The sequence below is a fragment of the Anabrus simplex genome, chromosome 1 (assembly GCF_040414725.1).
Source record: "Anabrus simplex isolate iqAnaSimp1 chromosome 1, ASM4041472v1, whole genome shotgun sequence".
Classification (NCBI taxonomy): Eukaryota; Metazoa; Arthropoda; class Insecta; order Orthoptera; family Tettigoniidae; genus Anabrus; species Anabrus simplex.
The window spans coordinates 1,574,659,112-1,574,680,285 of NC_090265.1; the positions used below are offsets into that span (position 1 = coordinate 1,574,659,112).

The following is a 21,174-nucleotide window of genomic DNA, read 5'->3' on the forward strand; positions in this document are numbered from 1 at the left end:
ATGAACTTTGAAAATCTAATTGAGCCAAACGTTTAACCAAAAATTAGTTCTCAAGAGCGGAGAAAAAGTAAAGAGATCATGGTTAGGCTATAGTGAAAGTAAGAAACCTCTATATTGTGTTCCCTGCAGGTTGTTTTCACACTTAGCATCAAATCAAGTGCCTTCCTTAGCTAAAGAAAGAGGATTCACTAACTGGAGAAAACTCAGTGAAAAATTGCCTGAACACGAAAATTCATTACAAACCATTAATCTCGTCATGAAAATTCATCCAACCACAAACTTTGCTTTCGTTAGTGGGAAGCTTTAGAATCTTGTTTAGGAAAGGGAGGTATTGATGCAGAACTCCAAAACCAGATCCATCAAGAAGAGTCTCACTGGAAGGGGGTATTGCGCTGCATTGTCGATGCTATTCTATTCTTAGCAAAGCAAGGGAGTCCATTCCGAGGAACTATAGAAGACTGTGAATTCAGCGACCCATCCAGTCGAAATTTCTTATATCTCATTACAATGTCCCTCTTCTACAACATACTGAGCAGCGTAAGAAAGGGCAAGTCTCATATTTCTCACATAAAGTACAAGATGAGTTCCTTGTAATTATTGTCAATAACATAAGGCAAAAGATAATGCAAGACATTTTGGATGCGTAATATTATTCCATAATATTTGACTGCACTCCGGATATCGGTCACAGTGAGCAACTGACTCAAGTAGTTCGTTACATCAAAACAAATACATCGGAGGTAGAAGAAAGTTTTATTGATTTTTCTCAGTTAGTTACAAAACAGGTGAAGGTCTCAGCCACGAAATCCTAAAAAAATAGACAAAGATGGACTAAACTTAGAACTGTAGAGGCTAATCCTACGACAATGGGGCAAATATGACCGGAAGGTATAAAGGAGTTCAGTCCAGACTACTTCAGGAGAACGAGCTAGCGTATTTTGTCCCATGTGCTGCTCAATCCCCCAAATTAGTTGGTGCTAATGCGGCCACTGCTACTATTGAGGCTCAGAATTTTTTCGAAACTTTGAACAGTATGTATTCTTTCTTTGCGGCTTCAACTTCACGCTGGGAAGTTCTCCGAAAATATGTGCCACTGACATTGAAACCTGAAAGCAATACAATATGGTCTGCAAGATTAGATGCGGTCGAAGCTGTGTATAAACATTACGGTAAAGTTGTGCAGGCTCTAGAGGATCTTAAAAACCATGATCTCTCAACACTTCAAACTAAGAGTGAGGCCAGTTCCCTTTTGAAAAATATGGGGAAACTTGAATTCATTGTTTTCACATGTTTTGGCATGCTTTGTTCAAAAAGATCAATCACGTCAATGAGTTTTTGCAAAGAAAAGATGTAACAGTAGATTTGGCTGCCCGGAATCTTCAAGGTCTTTTAACGCTCTTGAAGTCTTGCAGAGAGTTTTCTCCATCTGAGGTCATTACTGAGGGTAAATTCTTGGCAAGCATGAGTGATCTACCATCTGAGTTCTCAGAAAAAAGACAACGAAAAAATAAAAAAAGGTCTGATGAGCTGTGTGGCGATGAAGCTCCGACAAGTACTGAGAATGTGTACCAAGTAGCTATGTTAGAGGTTATTGACCAGATGATTACGGAACTCAGTGACAGGTTTAAGGCTTTGGACAACATAAACAGCAAGTTTGGATTTTTGAATGGCGTTCGAATTAAAGAAATGCAAACAAAAGATCTAAAAATGAAAGCAGAAGAATTGGCAAATATCTACACTGCTGATCTCAACAGTAAAGAATTTAAATTTGAAATAGAATGGTTCAAGCACCACGCTTTATCAGTTGACGAAAATTTAAAGGAAGCCACATCAAGATAAATTTTAAGTCTTATTTACAAAATAAACTAGAGGAGTGTTACCCTAACATTACTACTGTACTGAGAATGTTTCTGACGTTGCCAGTTACAGTGTCATCTGGAGAACGAAGTTTTAGCAAACTCAAAATCATCAAAAACTACAAGAGAAGTATAATGGGACAGGAGAGATTCTCTAATCTAAGTATAATATCAACTGAACACAAACGAGCATTCCTTATCAACTTTGACGACATCATCAGTACATTTGCAGCTAAGAAGGCTCGAAGAATTCAATTTTGAGGTACAATACATAATTTTTTGGGGGTAGTTACAATTGAGTTACACTACAAACAAATTATTTGTATTGGTCATGTATAAGTGTATTATAAGTGTTTTTCAATATAAGTGTAATGCATGTATTAATATATATATAAGTATATTAATATAGGTGTTTGTCATAAATAAAACTTCTTAAATTGTGTGTAATTTCAACTGCCGCATCTAAAAAAATAGCTTTCGGGGGTATTATATTTCAATGGTAGGGGAGGGGGAGGGAGGGGGATTGGGGGCGGCAAACTGATCTTTGCCCCCCCCCTGACAAATCTTCTAGTTCCGGCCCTGGTTTGAAGTACCAACGTCAATCCATCAAGAATTACTGCAAAATTCGTTTTCATGATTTCCAATCATTTCTTAGTGTCTTCTGTCAGGTGGTGATGAAAACTGTCCAAAACAAGGATAACTGGGCATTGAAGGAGAAACCTTGCTTCATTTCTCCAAACCGTGCATATCTAATCTTGTACGAGTGATGTGTCCATTCATCCTTTTTCTTGGTTACGAACAGGGATCCCTTGTGGAAATTTTACTTTCAGCACTGGTTTTTGTTTCAGAACAACAAAGGTGCAAGCTTTTCACCATCAGCAGTTATAGCAAGCATTAGGGTACATCACTGTTTCTTGCTTCCAGCAGTCTGTACAATAATACTCAATATTGCTTTCTTATGACTGTTCGACTTTGTGGCGTATCAAAGCTGACTGGCATCTGATCTGCTCTTCCTAATTAGGAAAGCAAATATTTTTTCACTTTCTACTTCCTAGTCAAAAAGTGATGAAATCATTCAGCGTTCTTTGACATAATGATGTTTTTGTCTAAGAGAAAGTCCATTTCTCTTCATAAAATTAATCATATAGCCTTGGCTAGCCTTAAAATCTGAGTCACTTATCCCATGTGTTGCAGCTATTTCTTGTTCTTTAAAGTATAGCATCTCCATCACTGACTTACAAAATCACATATTTCTGTATATCCTCCTCTATTTGCAGAAACTTGCTATTTTTTTGGCTGTGAAATGTTTTGTAATTCTTGTTGGTTGATTGAAGTGCAGTTTTCTGTTTCTGCCAGTAGCGCATGTTGCACTTGGACATTGAATACTTGCAGCCAGTTGTCTGATCACTGCGAGTTTATACAAGGCAGTATTATTCGAATACTTGCCCTTTGTCGTTTAACAAACAATTTTAGATCATTAGAATATGCATGTACCTGAAACACCCATATCATAGGTTTGTACAAGCTATCAGGTCTGCAATGGTTCCCTTACAGAAATAAAGTAGTGCAATCTGCAGTGGTACTTTCTAAGGGAAGTTGTATGACATTTGGAATGCCAGGTTTCATAATAGGAAAGCTGCTAGTTGACATATTTATTTCAAAATGCATCTGGAACTGTGCATTAAATCATTGAGAAAGTGGATGCGTCAAATATCCAAACATTTCTTTGAACCAAAAAATATATTGGGGAGCATGAATTATGCAGGGGCATTAATTATAATTTAGCCCAGCCCCGTGGTGTAGGGGTAGCGTGCCTGCCTCTTACCCGGAGGCCTCGGTTTCGATTCCCAGCCAGGTCAGGGATTTTTACCTGGACCTGAGGGCTGCTTCGAGGTCCACTCAGCCTACGTGATTAGAATTGAGGAGCTATCTGACGGTAAGAATGCGGCCCCAGTCTTGAAAGCCAAGAATAACGGACGAGAGGATTCGTCGTGCTGACCACACAACACCTCGCAATCTGCAGGCCTTCGGGCTGAGCAGCGGTCGCTTGGTAGGACAAGGCCCTTGAAGGGCTGTAGTGCCATGGGGACATGGGGATTAATTATAGTTTATTGCTTCCACCATCAAGTACAGGAAATGTACATTAGGTATTGTCAGTTTTAATAAAAATAACCTATAGACAATATCATTAGAAAAATTATTTTAGCTACCTATATTAGGTCAGGTTTTGAAATGCCACATTCTAGGTACTCTTCTACACTATAAAATGCCTTTCTCCTTAAAAATTGTGACAGTACCCTATTAAATGCACTATTGTCTAATGTTCGAATAGGTAGTGGAAGCTTATTGTACATCTTAAAGGTGTTGATAACAGTGGCTGTTTGTGCTTTTACTAAGACTAGAGTGATGAGTATCCAGATCATTCCTATATCTTGTGTCATGCATGTGGACTGTAGATCTTTCTTTATATTCGGAAAGATTCTCTTTCACATGCATAATATTTGTAAGAATATATAAACAGGAAACTGTCATCATTTTTAGGCTCACAAAGGAAGTTTTACAGGAGTCTCTAAATTCTAATCCAGCAATTAGATGGACTGCCTTTTTCTGCCAAATAAATACATTATTTGATGTAGGACAACTGCCCCATAACCTGATCCTATACAGTATATGAGGGTGAAAGAAAGCATGATAGGATGCAAGTAGCATATCCCGAATGATGCAGGTTTTCAGTTTCCGCAACAGATACCACACCCTGGCTAATCTGATGCGTACAGAAGATACAGAAATCAAGACTGAGATGGTTCGGGCATATAAAAAGAATGGGAAAGGAATGGGTAGCAAGAAGGGAATTGGAAAGAGAAGTTAAGGGAAAGAGACCAGTTGGAAGACCGAGAAGAAGATGGATGGATCAGATTTGGAAGGACATTAGAGAAGCTGGATTCAATGTGGCAGAAATAATGGAGCAGCAAAAGTGGAAGGACAGAAAGGACTGGAGGAGGCTTGTTAACCACACTGGGATGACTGGAGTGGGACATTGATGATGATGATGATGATGATGATTAATTATGTGAGAAAATATAATAATTGTGCAGAGTTACTTATGCTTAAAAGTGCTGCAAAGAACATTTATCAGAAGATATGTGAGCTTACCTGGTAGTCCCTGTATACCCTGCTCACCCTTGGGGCCCATTGGTCCTGTAATACCTCGCTCACCGTCTCGTCCAGGTCTGCCTCGTCGTCCCTCCCGACCTGGAAGACCCATCATGCCTCGCATTCCTCTTGGACCCTGAGACAGAGAAAAGTCAAGTTAATTACTATTATTAAGGCTTTTGGATTGATGTTCATTTATAATGTTGTAATAATGTTATTTGCTTTACATCCCAGTAACTACTTTTACGGTTTTCTGAGACGCTGAGGTGTCAGAATTTTTTCCCTCAGGAGTTCTTTTATGTGCCAGTAAATCTACAGACACAAGGCTGACGTATTTGAGCACCTTCAAATACTGCCGGACTGAGCTAGGATCGAACCTGCCAAGTTGGGGGTCAGAAGGTCAGCGCCTCAACCGTCTGAGCCACTCAGCCTGGCTTATAATGTTGTAGGATTGCTCCAAATTAAAAAGAAAGAAAGTGCGTTATCAATGCCTTAATGTCCACTGTCCTGCAATCAATTTAGGATAGATATTATGCTTGGATAACTTTGTTGCTAGCTTCTCATCCAGTTGGCTGTGATTTTAATACTGATTAATACAAGTGGGATTTTTGAAATAAAGATTCACTGTCAGTGAATTGAGTTTCCCACAATTATAACATAGATCCTGTGACTTATGGTCAATTATTAACAACCATGTCCGCCTCCGTAGCGTAACGGTTAGTGTTATTAGCTGCCGTCCTCGGGGGCCTGGGTTCGATTCCCGGTACTGCCAGAAATTTAAGAATGGCAGGAGGGCTGGTATGTGGTTAAAATGGTACATGCAGCTCACCTCCATTGGGGGTTTGCCTGAAAAGAGCTGCGCCACCTCGGGATGAGGACACAAGTTTACTTATTAACAACCATGTAAAACTCCAGACTTCCTTGCTGGCTTTTGTATATGGTTTGTCCTGACCTTTACCTATTTGTTTGTGGTATGGCCCTTTGTGTTATCAGTACCTTAATGTCCACTATCCTGCAGTCATTCTTGGGTGGGCATTATACTTTAGCAAAGCAGCTCACTTTGTTCTGGGTGATTTAGAATGTTGCGGTAGAAATGTTGAGAGAGAGCTCTGCTCTTTGGTGGCTTAAATGTTAATTTTGGTAATGAGGGGTGAAGTAATATGCTAGAGGTTTAAACCAAAACACCATATATAAGTGCACATTTGCAAACACAACTCATGAAGGGAAAGGGCTGCACCACACGACTGGTCCCCACTGACGGCTGTCCTGAAAATGGTTTCCCATGGTTTTCCATTCTCCTGCACTAAGGCAAATGCTGGGACAGTTACTAGTATACGCCACCCCCCTCACCTTCTCCGAGCATCAACTTCACTGTAACAAATCTCCTAGCCTGAGAGACGGCGTTACCATCCAAGAGGCCCACCTCCCCCTTCAGGGGAGAAATGAAAACATTTAGTAGTATTAGTAGTAGTATTAAGGTGGAAAGTTGGAGCATGAAGGTGCTGTGGGAGTTAAAGTCCCAACACAGATCTTAAAATCATAAATGCTTTGCTCACCCAGAGACACGATGAACCAGTCCAGATAGTATGGACAAAACAAGAGCAGGTAAATACATGCAAGGTAGCAACAAGCCCTCCACTCCACATCGTGGTCGAAACTGGACTGACACGGAAGTAGAGTGGCTTGGTATATATAGTGACACCTCAGAGAGTACTAGAAGGTTTAGAAGAACAAAGTTCTTTCGAGAATGTGACATAATGTTGATGTCGGGATGACGTAGAGAACAGCTGAGAAGCAAGGTGGAGCAAGCAGTTGATCACTGGCAGCCGATGATAGCGGTGATGAGATGCTTCATTGACGAGGTAAATTATCATATTCTTATAGATGTAGCAGGGGAATGTTACACTGACAAAAGAGTAGCATTATGAAAAATGTTGAAAATTTGGGCTGGAAGGACATGGGTAAAAGGTGATGAGTTGCTCAACTAAGCGGTATGTTCTGAACTGTCAGTGGAGAGATGGTGTGAACTGATATTGGTAGACAAAAAAGTTTTGTGGTGTTTTTAAAAGTAGGAAAGATCACAGTACTTTACAGTATGTTGTTTTTTGGTATTGATGCATAGTTGCCTATAGTATATGACACTACATAAGGAACTGTTAAGGTATTCACAACTCATTTTCACAGGCAAAAATCAAGTATATTTCGCTGTTGCTCATGGGAATGAAAAGTGTCTTGTCATTTCTTGGACAACTGTATTCAGAGTCTCTGCAAACTCAGCAATGACTTACATCATCCTCCTGCACACTACACTGCTACCTCAAATACCACCTGCTGATCTTCAGTAGCATTCCTCCCTTATATTTAATGTGGAAGTTACTGAAATGAGTTTGTAGGCTAAGAAATTCTTTGAAACCACACACAGGAAAGGGATAAATACATTGTTCTCAACTAACAGGAACACATACAAAGTAGCTAACATTTTCAAAAAACAAGATCTAAAAATTTTCTATAAGATGAACATCAAACTACAGAAACACACCAGAAAATGCAACCTGAAAAAAAAAAAAAAAAAAAAGTTCTCCTTGTCAGGAGTCTGTGAACTCAAGTGCCAGGAACCTAACTGCAATGCCACTTATACTGGGCAAACAAGATGTAATTTCTGCACAAGATACAAAGGACACAAAAACGCAATAAGATACAATAGACTTTCAGCCTTCGGAGAGCACATATACGACAATTCACACGATTTCCCAGGTATCAACACAGATCTAAAAATCTTATACGTCAAAAATAAAAGTAAATCTTTGAATATAAAAGAAGCAATCAAAATTTACATTGCAAAAATTGATAAAGAATACAATTTGAATGAACATACAATTTTAAAAATTCCTCCCTCCCACCCTATTCACCCTATTTAATTAAAATCTGGACAACATTTACACTTTTTACATTAGCGCTTAATGAATCCTACAGGAGGTAATCTCTGACTGGAATGTGGCTAAGGATATTCTTATCTGTAGTAAGTTCTCCAAAACTTACGCATCGTCCTCGCCACTAGAGACAATCTTTAAATAGAATATCATATACCCCTAAAATAAAAAACTCACAAGGACTCTCCTAAAAAATAAAATAATAATAATAATACAAATAGTAAAAAGAACAACAGGAATAAACATTATAAATAACATGTCAATGACGTGTCAAGGAGAGGGACATGACATGACAGGGGAAGGGACGTGACATGGCGAAAGTGGATCAACGGACTGCAGCTTGGACCAACACCAATGACATAGCAAGAGTTATCTAAACACCTCGCAAAGAATGCTGTAGTGCAGACAAAGCAGGGCATTATTAAGATAAGTTCTAGAATTTAAGTTCCTAAATATTAAACAGAGATAAACATAAATATTATTTCTAAAAATTTGAGTGTGACTTGATAGAATTTGAAGATGTTCTTTTAAGAATGAAACATGTCATACTTTGTTTAATAGTGTGTATTTTTTATCCCTTGTTTAATAATTTCTTTACAGGTATGTTGTAGTATAATATTTATATTTAACCTGCGTGTTTGACAGACTGAAGAGCTTTTAAGTTACATTTAACTGAGTTAACACTGGAAAGTGTGGCTTCCTTTGTAACAAACAAAGGTCTCACCAGTGGGAAAAATTTCAAAATACTGAATTCCTAACTGGTCCCACCAAATTCACAGCATAACCTTCCAGGGATGAAAGCCTGGTTTTAGAACTGATGACAGTGGCTCACCTTTCTTGCCCCATGACTTACTCTTGTGGCTAGCGTCATATGCTACATTCACTTTTCATTGCCTGTCTTCAGCTGTTTCAGAAAATCATCCTTGTGGTGGTGCTGCAATAATGAATCACAAATGGAAATGTGCTGCACCAAATTCTGGTCACTCAGTTTGTGTGGAACCAAAATATTGCATAGATTTAGGCAACTGAGTTTCTTCAAATTCTCATACACTAGTATGAGATATGTTCAGTGCTGATGCCATCTCCTGTATGGTTTGTCTTTTAGGCAGGAATTTCATAACTGAAATTGTGAAAACCACTTTTGACATGCCCAATTCATCACTAAATCTCCTCCATACATTGTACAAATTTTCATTCCAGTTTGTGAGGTGATTTTATCATTATGGTAATAAAATGCAGTCCACACTATTGCAGCCAAGGTCAGTCATAAACATGAACTGATGCATCCCACAGCAGGTCTAGTTGTTAATCTTACAGTGCAGGGCTGTTTTGGTACTGTCCATAATATAGTGCGCCGTTCCCGCGTCCAGGCAAGGACACAAGAGATCCAGACTAGCTCTAACTTCAATAAATCAGGTGACTGAGTTCTACGGGTGTGAGTTCCGCAACGGAAAAACGATCAGGTCAAACAACGGTATTCCCTAACTAACGCAGAAAGACGTCTCTTACTCGTATTTAGCTAGGTACCATTCTCATTAATTCTTAAGAAAATCGTCGTCGATCGCTACAACTACAATCTTACAACTAAACCTTATGCTAAGAACACAGAGAAAGAGTTTTTAGGTTTCATAATTCAAAATTTATTTAAATATTAAATCAGATATTCAAGTAATTAGTTCAAAATTTTACTAATGAAGTAGCCTTAGTATTGACTGACTCATCGTCGACCTAGTAATCCATATCCGTCGATAACGTTGGAAAAATCACGTTCTTTCGCCTCACCCTAAGTGATTGAATGTCTTCTCGACTTAAATAGCTTCCTTTCTTAGTACTCATTCTTCTCCGAAATCATCAATTAATGTTGTAAATGATATGACACATGTGGGAAGATTCTTAAAAATAAACTGCCCTATCCTTCTCTTACAATTCACCTAGCGAGTTGGGTGATGATTAAATAAATTGAATGGGATACAGCTAATAGTATTTACACGTGCCTTCTTGGCAAGAAAATAAAACATGAAAATTATTTACATTAAAAGTGTAGGATGCATCCACAGAAAAGAAAAGAAAACTCCTATCAACTACTATTTATAGTTCTTCTAGTTGTATTATTTTGAGAAATAAAGAAACACATGTGGACTTTCTGAGCCATTCTTCAGTCAAGAAATGGAGTTCTATTTGTTTAAGTCAACCGTCCTTGGACATCGCATCAGACTATGTTAACTAACACTTGATATTTATTCTAAAAAAAAAACTATCACAGTACTTAAAATTCAACTGACTGATTGACTGTCCGTAGCTTTAAGATTATCAATGAGGATATTCTAAACTCTTCTTGCGTTGTTCTGACAAGTACACACATATACGTTTTACGTCTTAAATATTGTTCTCTGCCTATTTAGTTGCTTTTTAGACACTCATATTTCCTTATGTTACACATCATGAGCTAAGCTACGTCCATTGTAAGTCGTAATCATCCAATAAGTAACATCTTCGCAAGATTTAATTCATGAATGTAAGGTAATATGACCTTATCTTCTTGACATAAACTACGTGCGTACGAAATGGCAAGAAACGTCATCACTCTGGTTCTACAAGGTTATAATAACACATGCTACCAACGGAAAATCTACTTAATCGGATGACAATATCTCCAGCTAAAAGAAAATGATTCTCCTTCGAAACCCTAGGTCACCAGCGATCGGCCTATAGATTGAAATTCATACAGAAGTGTAATTATTCAGTGAGTTCTCGAGATCTTCCTAAGCGAATCAGTGAAGGCTCCAAACTATCCAGAGTAAACATTTGCTTCTCCAAGTAACTTAATATGGATAAAAGAAACATTGCACTCGACGTCTTGAGATCATGTCCTGAGCTAGATAAAATGCGTAGGCTTAAAATCATTGCATGGAATTGGCGAGAAATCAGTGATCTTCTCAATTATAACATTTGAAATCACGAGATCTTATTACATGCAACTATGACTCTCTCTCGAAGACACAATAACTACAACCATTATACATCATCAACAACTCTATATCATATCCATGACGCGTTACTTATTACACTTATTTCATATAACCACACTATCACTTTATCACGTAATTCATTACCTTGGCTTGCACATGAACGTGCCGCGACATTACTAAAGTGCCTACTTTATTTACTACAGTCATAGTACAAATTTAACGTAACTTGGAATAGTCTACTGCCATTCCTTCATAAGACAAATCCTATGCATGATCTCGTACAATTTGACGTTGCTTAAGTTTATGACACGCAGATATAAATGCCTACTTCATTCTTACACATCACTAATAATAATAATAATAATAATAATTTTAGCGATCTCTTCACGCATGTCTCTGGAAAACATTACGAACGAACATCACTTGGTGACCACGCCTACAAATGGAATTGACGTTTCGTACGGATGAGTACCTACTTCCAATCAATTTAGCTAGATGTTTGTTTACGCACTGTGTTCGCACCAATAAATATTACTAAGCAAAATAAAGAAAACAATATCTTCTTACTTACGAAAACGACTTGGATATTGGACTTAACTTTGCTCAAGATGGTCTAGGCGTTTCCTCCTCTCAGGTCATCTGAGACTATGAACTGATCATCTGGTTCCTCCACAAGTGGTTGGGTACATCGTGGCTCTCATCATCGCTCACTGGTCATCCGGGATAGCCAACATCGTCTCGCCTCGTCAGGATCCAAGCAGCATCGCCTTGCTTCCTTACAGACCCATGATGAAGACTCGTGCGTATGGAACAGAACAATGATAGAATGTTTGACTCATTGCTGACATTTTTCAAGTCCTATAGCTCTTGCGTTGCTCAGATTGTACAGGTTTTTACTGGAAAACAGTTAGATCAATAAATAGTCCAGAATTGTCTAAGACTTATATTCAGTATATTCTGATTCGAAAATAAATTTCTTTCCACCGTCTTTTATCAGCCTAAATGCATTTAATTTACTGGTCCGTAAGTGTCTTTCAATGTTAACCGGTGTCGGGCAAATTTCATCAAGGGCTTGCGTCACTGCGTGACGTAGTTCCACAGTAGTATATCTTATCTTATCTCTTATTGTTTCTCGTATTAAATCTCTCGCGCGGCGTTTAAATCTTGATCTCTGCCAAATAGAGTGTAGTCGGGAACTAATCTTCGTTTCCAAATCTCCAATATATCGCTCCGCTGAATAATTCCTTTAAAATGAATTTTTCGTCCTGTTAATACACCGAAGTCAGTTTAGATAGAAAAAGATGAGCATCTTTTTTCTTGAATAATGGTTTCAAATAATGTCCATCTGTCATTTTTTTCTGCGCCTTCTAAACGTGGTTGTTACTGTAACCGACTGACGAAAAGACTTATAATTTGGCCCGTACTGACGTTAAATGTATTTTATTTGAGATTTTGACCGCAGAGACTCCATCTTTGTTGCTCTAGCTCTTATAAAGAATTGTGAAACGGCACATTAACTTCCCCTACGTTGAAAGAAATATATGGCTTGCTATATATTTATTATATTCGTCTTCCTTTTTATAATGGGACTTTTCACTATTCTTTATGAGTTCTCTACTTGCATTATTACTCCTTTCTTTGGAACAATTTGTTTATTCATGCTGTAAGTGGCTTCAATCTGTACTTCTTTGACTCGTCATCACTTGATATGGTTTGCCCCTTTCCTATTCTTTGAAATATAATTTGATGTTTGCACTGTTATGTACTCCTTTACTGTTTCCATTTAAGTCGTGAATTTCGTATGCATTATTTCTAAATGAACGGTTAATCCTAAATGGTCCTTCAAATAAATGCAGGAATTTCACAAAGACTTTGTTCGTTACACTGGAAATTGCGGGTTTCTTTATTAACACCAGGTCGCCTTTCTTCAACTCAGGTTTGAATTTCTTATGCTGTACCCTCCTTAACCTTCTCTGTGCTTGTCTGTACAGCCTCTCGCGAACCAGTTTGTTAATTTCGTCGATATCTAAGTCAGGTTCAGCAGGTAGGTGAACAATTGCGTCCCAAGGTCTTTCAGGTTTAATACTATGATGAATGATTTTAGGTATCTGTCCGCTGGATTCATGCATTGTGTTATTCATGCTGTCTTCTATTATTCCTATTACCTCTAACCACTTCCAGTGTTGGTTTGGACAATAGATTCGACAGAATTTCGCTATTTCTTTCATGCATCTTTCAACAGGATTGGACGCTGGATGTCTCACCGAGCAAAGAATGTGTTTAATTCCTAACTCTTCCATGGTTTCTCTGAATTGAAGCGACGTAAATTGTGTCCCTCTGTCTGACAGTAATTTCTCAGGCTTTCCCATGTTAGGTAAGGTGTTTTTGATTAGACGTTGTAATACCTGCTTTGTGTTGGCGCGTTGAATTGGTTGCAACGACACATATTTAGAGAACACATCCATCACTACAACTATGTACTTGTGTCCCCTTCTGGCAGTTGGGAGTCTACCAAAGATATCTATAGCATATAGTTCTCGAGCTTTATGAGGCAATATAGCTCTGGGTTCGTGTCTTACTGTACCACTGCCATGTTTAACCCTTTGGCATATGTCGCATGTTCTCACGGTATTCCTCACCGTTCTTCGAATACCTTTCCAAGTAAATTTTTCGAGTATTACTTGTGTTACCTTTTCCACGCCACCGTGACCTGTAATTCTGTGTATGTGCCAGATTACTTCCTTGTATAACATCGAAGGTAGTACTATTCGTATCCTCTTATGACCTTTACCTGATCTAGCCATTAGTATGCCTTGCTCTAAGCTGTAGATTTTCGTAATTCTCAATTTTGTTTCACTTTCACAGTTTTCATCTTCCAATTTATCTATGATTTGTTTCAACCTTTCGTCTAGACGCTGCAAGTGTACTAGGTTCTGTAGTTTCTCTAATGTTTCTTCATCGTCCGGGACCAATTCAATTCTATGAATTACTTCCTCTTTCTCCACAGGGTTACGACTTAGGGCGTCAGCAAGGATGTTTTCTTTTCCCTTACAATACTCTATTTTTATCTGGAACTGCTGCGTGAACAACATCCACCTTGTTATCCGCTCATTAGTCATTGCAGCTTTCAGTCCAAATGTTAATGCCTTATGGTCTGATCTGACCGTTATTGGGTATCCATAAATAGTTTTTCTCCATTGCTGTAAGGCGTAAATGATTGCTAATAGCTCCTGTTCTGTCGTTGTATAGTTAACCTCGTGGCTCCTTAATTTTCGGCTAGTGAATGCTAGATATATCCTTTTGGGAGGTGTTCCTTCTTCTTCTTGGTATAAACAAGCTCCGATGCCAACATTAGATGCGTCTGACTGTATTATAAATTCTTTTTCATAGTTAGGATAGCCTAATTTAATGCTTTTTGTTAACAAGGTCTTTAGTTCTTGGAATGCTCTTTCTGCCTTTTCATCCCATTTCCACCTGTTGTTGATCTTTAACAAATCCTGTAAAGGCGCGGCGGTCTGGGTATATCCTTGACAATGGTTAGAGAAAAACTGCGCCATCCCAAGAAATTGTCTGACGTGCTTTATACGCTTTGGTCGGGGAAAATCGCATATGGCTTGGATCTTAACTGGGTTAGGCCGTACTCCTGTACCGTCTATCATGTGACCGACGAATAGGACCTCTTCTTGACAGAATTTCGATTTTGAAAGGTTGATCTTAAATCCCGTGGCTCTTAAGTTTCGAAACAACTTCTCGAGCTTGTCACAATGCTCCGTAAATGTTTTAGTTGCGAGAATTAGATCGTCCACATAGTAAGTTAAAAACTCCTTTACTTCCGGCGTTAAATTTCTGTCTAATGCTCTCACCAAAACAGCACAACTATTTCTTAATCCGAATGGGAGACGACAGTAGATATATGTCTGATTATCAAACATAAATCCTGTTAATAATCGGGATTTTTCCTCCAGAACGATGTGATGATATGAGGATGTAAAGTCCATGGTTGAAAAATACCTCATGTCACGGAATTTCTGAATAATATCCTTTATTTTTGGAGTTTGATTATACTCTGGAATCAATCGACCGTTCAAAAAACGAGCGTCAAGGCACAAACGGAGTTTCCCGTTGCTTTTTACGACAATTACCAAGGGATTCAAATACGGACTTGATGTCTTCATTATGATGCCATCGTCTTCCATTTCCTTTATGATCTTCTTCACTTCTGGGAAGTGTTTCTCCGGAATTCCATAGAGTTTGCCTTTATAGGGCGTCCAATCGTTCACTATCAATTTATATTTAAAATTTGGAATCTGTCCTGGTTTATTCTTAAATAAATCCGAGTATTCCTGTAAGATTCCATGAAATTTTGATTTTTCGACTGTGGAAATTTTAGCATTCGCCACTGCTTCCGCTATGTTCGGCATGTCTTCTTCCTCCTCCATAGCCATTACCCTTTCTATGCTCGCAACAATGTTTTCGTCTGCTAGAGATATCTCTCCTTCCTCTAAGTGAAAGTTCGGATGCTCTTCGGATGGTACGTTCTCTTCTTCCGATACCTCCTTGTTATCTATGATCCTAATGTTGTCATTGATCTTAATCCGTTCTTGGTTTTCCCTGGTGTGTTCGTCAGATATAGGGAACCTTATTTCTTGTTTCTCCATATCGATCGTCATTCCAGTTACCGTCATGAAGTCTATCCCTAGTATAATATTATATTTAATCTTGTTCATGACTATGAATGGATGCTCAAAATGCCGGTTTCCAATATTTATTTCCAAATATGTTTGTATATTGCATTCCACTGTTTTATCTGGAATTATCCCTCTTATTTTAATTTTCGAAACTGGGATGGTTAATAATTTCATTCTTCTACTCATATCTTGGAATAATTCCTTCGAAAGCACACTGATGCTAGCCCCAGAATCAACTAAACAACGTACTTTCATCTCTCCAACTCTTGCTACGATAATAGGCAATTCATACTTTCTCTTTATGTGATGTACTGTCAAATCCTTCATCAGTTCTTCCGAATCGATTTCCCACGAATCCACCTGGGTTATGAAATAACTATAAATTTTGGAATCCAATGCGTTCTTTATATTCTCAACCTCACCTTCTAATTCAAAATCGGCGTTTTTTTTTTGCTTGTTATCTTTTCACTTTCTCTTCTACATTCGAATTCTCTCACGTTCGGATCGAGGATCTGTTCTTCCTGTTTCTTCCTTTTGTACCTTTGCAACTCCAGACTCTCCGCTCCCTCTACATCAGCGTTGACGTCCTGTTCTCTAATTGCTTTTTCCCACTTGATCTTTTCGTTACGGTCCTCATTTACATCGCGTGTAGGTCTCCGATTATAAGTTTCCCTTCCTTGGTCAGCTCTCGTATTTCTTCTTCCGTAACCATATCTTCCTCTAAAATTATTTCTTCCTCTGTTTTCTCTGTACGGATTCCTGTACCGCATGTTGGGTCTATATGCTCTATTTTCCCTATATGCTTCTTGGTTGTAGGACCCTTTCCTGCAATAGCATTTTTCTTCATCTCTCCTTCCATTCTCCTGGTTTCCCCATTGTCTCTTCCTGCTCATTTTTACTCTTTCTTCAGGGGTATTTCCATCGACGTTTTCCTGTGTGAGCACATTAACCGTTTCTTCACTGTAAGCGTTCCTAATCATTCTTTGAGGGTGTGGTGCTGTAGTCATATCGATCTGTCTGAGTGTCGTTTCCATTTGCACTGCCGTAGTTGGGTTAGCAGTAGCCAGTAACCTTTGTATATCGGACGGAAATTGTCGTTGTATCGTTTTGATCGCTTCGAGCTCACTGGGTGGCGAATCAAGGTCTTGAAAACGATGAAACTGGAAAGCGAAATAATCACTAAACCCTGTTTGACCGTTCGTAGCATACTTGCGAGAGTACAACTCTAAGCGTAAATTCTGCTGCAATTCCGGACTCCAAAATTTCTGTAAGAACGCCGTTTTAAAGTCACTATACTCATGGAAAGTATATTTAAATGCTTGGAACCATAAGCTTGGATTAGCATCTAAATGCTTTTCCACTATTTTCAATTTCTTCTCCTCGGCGATGCCATGTTCCTTGAAGTAATCCTCCATTTCCCTAAGGAAACGTTTGGGCGAAATACTGGTGGAATTATTAAAGTGCTTCGGTCTATCATCGAAGGTCTTTATGACATTAATAATCGTAGGATAACCACTGTTTCCGTTATCCACATTTGTCTCTCCCATACTGTGGTTAGAACGTGTGGCTGGTATGGGTGTCACTTCTCTTTCATTTATTTGAAACTCCACTCCTCTGTTCCGCTCGCTGCTAGACATCATAACAGTCTTTCCTGTTCCTTCCTCCCGAATTTCTTGTAACTGAGCTTGCATTTGTCTAAGCCCTTCTTCAGATTTCGTTATTCTTTGGTTTAATTCATCCTTATGTTGTTCTATTTCCTCTCTTATTTCCGTTATTCTGCTTCCAATTTGGTTTGCAGCCTGTTCGTACTTCTTTTCCAGACTTGTACTCGTGGTTAGCACGTCCTCACCTAGTTTTCCTATACTTTCCTCACATAATCTCCATTTTTCTTGGGAATCTAGGCTTAACTTTTCCATATTATCCGATAAATCCTTTATTACATTCTCCTTCAAAGATTGGAGATAGTTATTGTTTCCTGTCATCTCTCTCCTAATTTCGTTTATTTCTTCTCGCATCTCTCGGTTTTTCTCTTCCATATTTCCTCTGATTTCGGCTTTCCATTCATCTATATTGTTCTTCATCTCCTCCATCTTCTCCTGATATTTATTCATTTCTTCCCTTTGTTCTTGCTGACCTCTCCTTATTTCCTCCATCATTTCTCTATGTTTTGCTTCCTGTATCTCCCCCATTTTTCTCTCCAAATTTTCCATGAATCTCTGATATCGTTCCTCTTGTTCTTGCTTCTCTCTTTTCCTCTCTTCTTCCTGCTTCTTCTCCTTCTCCTCTCGTTCTTGTCTCTCTTTATTCTTCTCTTCCTCCTGCTTCTTATTCATTTCTTCCATCATCTTCTTCAACGTCTCTTCCTGCTTTCTCATCTCTTCCTGCCTCTCTTTCTTAGCTTCCTCGTCGCGTCTTCTAGCTTCTTCCTCGCGTTTTTCATCACGCATTCTAGCTTCTTCATCACGCTTTCTATTCTCTTCTAATCTCTCTTTTTTAGCTTCTTCATCGCGCTTTCTAGCTTCTTCATCACGCTTTCTGTTTTCTTCCATCATTTCCTTTATAGCCTGCAACAATCCCTGGCGCTCTTCTTTCTGTCTTCTTTCTTTCTCTTCCTGCTCTTTTTGATATTTCTCTTGTTTCTCTTCTTGGTCTTTCCGATACTGTTCTTGTTCTTCTCGTTGTTCCCTTTGATACTCCTCAAATTGAGCTTTCAAATGGCTTAACGTCGTCATATCGATATTCAATTAGTATTCTAAATTCTAAAAATGCTAATAAACTCTATGGTTTTACCTAAATTCTCCACAACTCAAGTTCTCCAACAATGTCTCTCCCACTACTCCAATCAACAATATATATATTCAGCAAATACACAGGCAGGCTACACTACTTGGATCCGATTCAGCTCACGATGTTGACCCAATCACACTAGGAAATATGAGGTACTTGTTCATGTACTTATGACTCCAATTCTTAACTGAAAATAACTCAAACAACCTCTTACAATCTATCTCTTACATCTAAGTTACATCTAATTAAATTGACATATTAGCAATAATCTATCCTTCTTTCCTATTTCTGACTGCTATCAGCCATTTGCTGCTATCCTCTTCAGAGCAATCATCCATTTCTTCTTTCTCCTATTCCATTATCTATACTGGGCATCTACTCGTCCTCACAGTCTAATATCTTGCTGTGTCAACTTCGATCCCATAAGATAATAACGCCTAACAGTCCAGTAAAGAAATCGCCGTACAACATCTCCATTTCCCTGCAATCATCCTGCTGTTACCAACAATAATTCCTCATCCATTAGTTTCTAAAATATCTCCTTCGTCTTACCCACTTCTTGAGTAAATTCTCCCGTTTTATTCTAATATTGCACCGAAGACCCGTCATTCGACTATCATCTCTGTCATCTTCTTACTAGGTTTCCCGATGTTTTTCTCATTCTTATTGTTACATATGGGAATCGACCTCTTCACAGTTCTGTGTCGTATTCTTTCTCTTGACTCCCACGACGACTTTCTCTTGAATTTCCCCATACATGAGTATCTCAAAAAGAAATTCTGTTTGGTTTGCAACCAACAGTTCCCATGGCGTTTTCCTCCATTCGCATCACGTTGAGGCGCCATTTTCTACTTGCGCCGTTCCCGCGTCCAGGCAAGGACACAAGAGATCCAGACTAGCTCTAACTTCAATAAATCAGGTGACTGAGTTCTACGGGTGTGAGTTCCGCAACGGAAAAACGATCAGGTCAAACAACGGTATTCCCTAACTAACGCAGAAAGACGTCTCTTACTCGTATTTAGCTAGGTACCATTCTCATTAATTCTTAAGAAAATCGTCGTCGATCGCTACAACTACAATCTTACAACTAAACCTTATGCTAAGAACACAGAGAAAGAGTTTTTAGGTTTCATAATTCAAAATTTATTTAAATATTAAATCAGATATTCAAGTAATTAGTTCAAAATTTTACTAATGAAGTAGCCTTAGTATTGACTGACTCATCGTCGACCTAGTAATCCATATCCGTCGATAACGTTGGAAAAATCACGTTCTTTCGCCTCACCCTAAGTGATTGAATGTCTTCTCGACTTAAATAGCTTCCTTTCTTAGTACTCATTCTTCTCCGAAATCATCAATTAATGTTGTAAATGATATGACACATGTGGGAAGATTCTTAAAAATAAACTGCCCTATCCTTCTCTTACAATTCACCTAGCGAGTTGGGTGATGATTAAATAAATTGAATGGGATACAGCTAATAGTATTTACACGTGCCTTCTTGGCAAGAAAATAAAACATGAAAATTATTTACATTAAAAGTGTAGGATGCATCCACAGAAAAGAAAAGAAAACTCCTATCAACTACTATTTATAGTTCTTCTAGTTGTATTATTTTGAGAAATAAAGAAACACATGTGGACTTTCTGAGCCATTCTTCAGTCAAGAAATGGAGTTCTATTTGTTTAAGTCAACCGTCCTTGGACATCGCATCAGACTATGTTAACTAACACTTGATATTTATTCTAAAAAAAAAACTATCACAGTACTTAAAATTCAACTGACTGATTGACTGTCCGTAGCTTTAAGATTATCAATGAGGATATTCTAAACTCTTCTTGCGTTGTTCTGACAAGTACACACATATACGTTTTACGTCTTAAATATTGTTCTCTGCCTATTTAGTTGCTTTTTAGACACTCATATTTCCTTATGTTACACATCATGAGCTAAGCTACGTCCATTGTAAGTCGTAATCATCCAATAAGTAACATCTTCGCAAGATTTAATTCATGAATGTAAGGTAATATGACCTTATCTTCTTGACATAAACTACGTGCGTACGAAATGGCAAGAAACGTCATCACTCTGGTTCTACAAGGTTATAATAACACATGCTACCAACGGAAAATCTACTTAATCGGATGACAATATCTCCAGCTAAAAGAAAATGATTCTCCTTCGAAACCCTAGGTCACCAGCGATCGGCCTATAGATTGAAATTCATACAGAAGTGTAATTATTCAGTGAGTTCTCGAGATCTTCCTAAGCGAATCAGTGAAGGCTCCAAACTATCCAGAGTAAACATTTGCTTCTCCAAGTAACTTAATATGGATAAAAGAAACATTGCACTCGACGTCTTGAGATCATGTCCTGAGCTAGATAAAATGCGTAGGCTTAAAATCATTGCGTGGAATTGGCGAGAAATCAGTGATCTTCTCAATTATAACATTTGAAATCACGAGATCTTATTACATGCAACTATGACTCTCTCTCGAAGACACAATAACTACAACCATTATACATCATCAACAACTCTATATCATATCCATGACGCGTTACTTATTACACTTATTTCATATAACCACACTATCACTTTATCACGTAATTCATTACCTTGGCTTGCACATGAACGTGCCGCGACATTACTAAAGTGCCTACTTTATTTACTACAGTCATAGTACAAATTTAACGTAACTTGGAATAGTCTACTGCCATTCCTTCATAAGACAAATCCTATGCATGATCTCGTACAATTTGACGTTGCTTAAGTTTATGACACGCAGATATA

At 38.3% G+C, this 21,174-nt stretch overlaps 1 protein-coding gene across 1 annotated transcript in view; it reads right to left on the bottom strand.

Annotated features, from left to right (window-relative positions):
- LOC136858544 (collagen alpha-1(V) chain) overlaps positions 1-21,174 on the bottom strand; it is a 394,943-nt gene that overhangs the window by 127,980 nt on the left and 245,789 nt on the right. Inside the window, exon 9 of the mRNA XM_067138158.2 lies at positions 5,010-5,145. Coding sequence (XP_066994259.2) covers positions 5,010-5,145 — 136 coding nt within the window. The remainder of the gene's footprint in view (positions 1-5,009; positions 5,146-21,174) is intronic.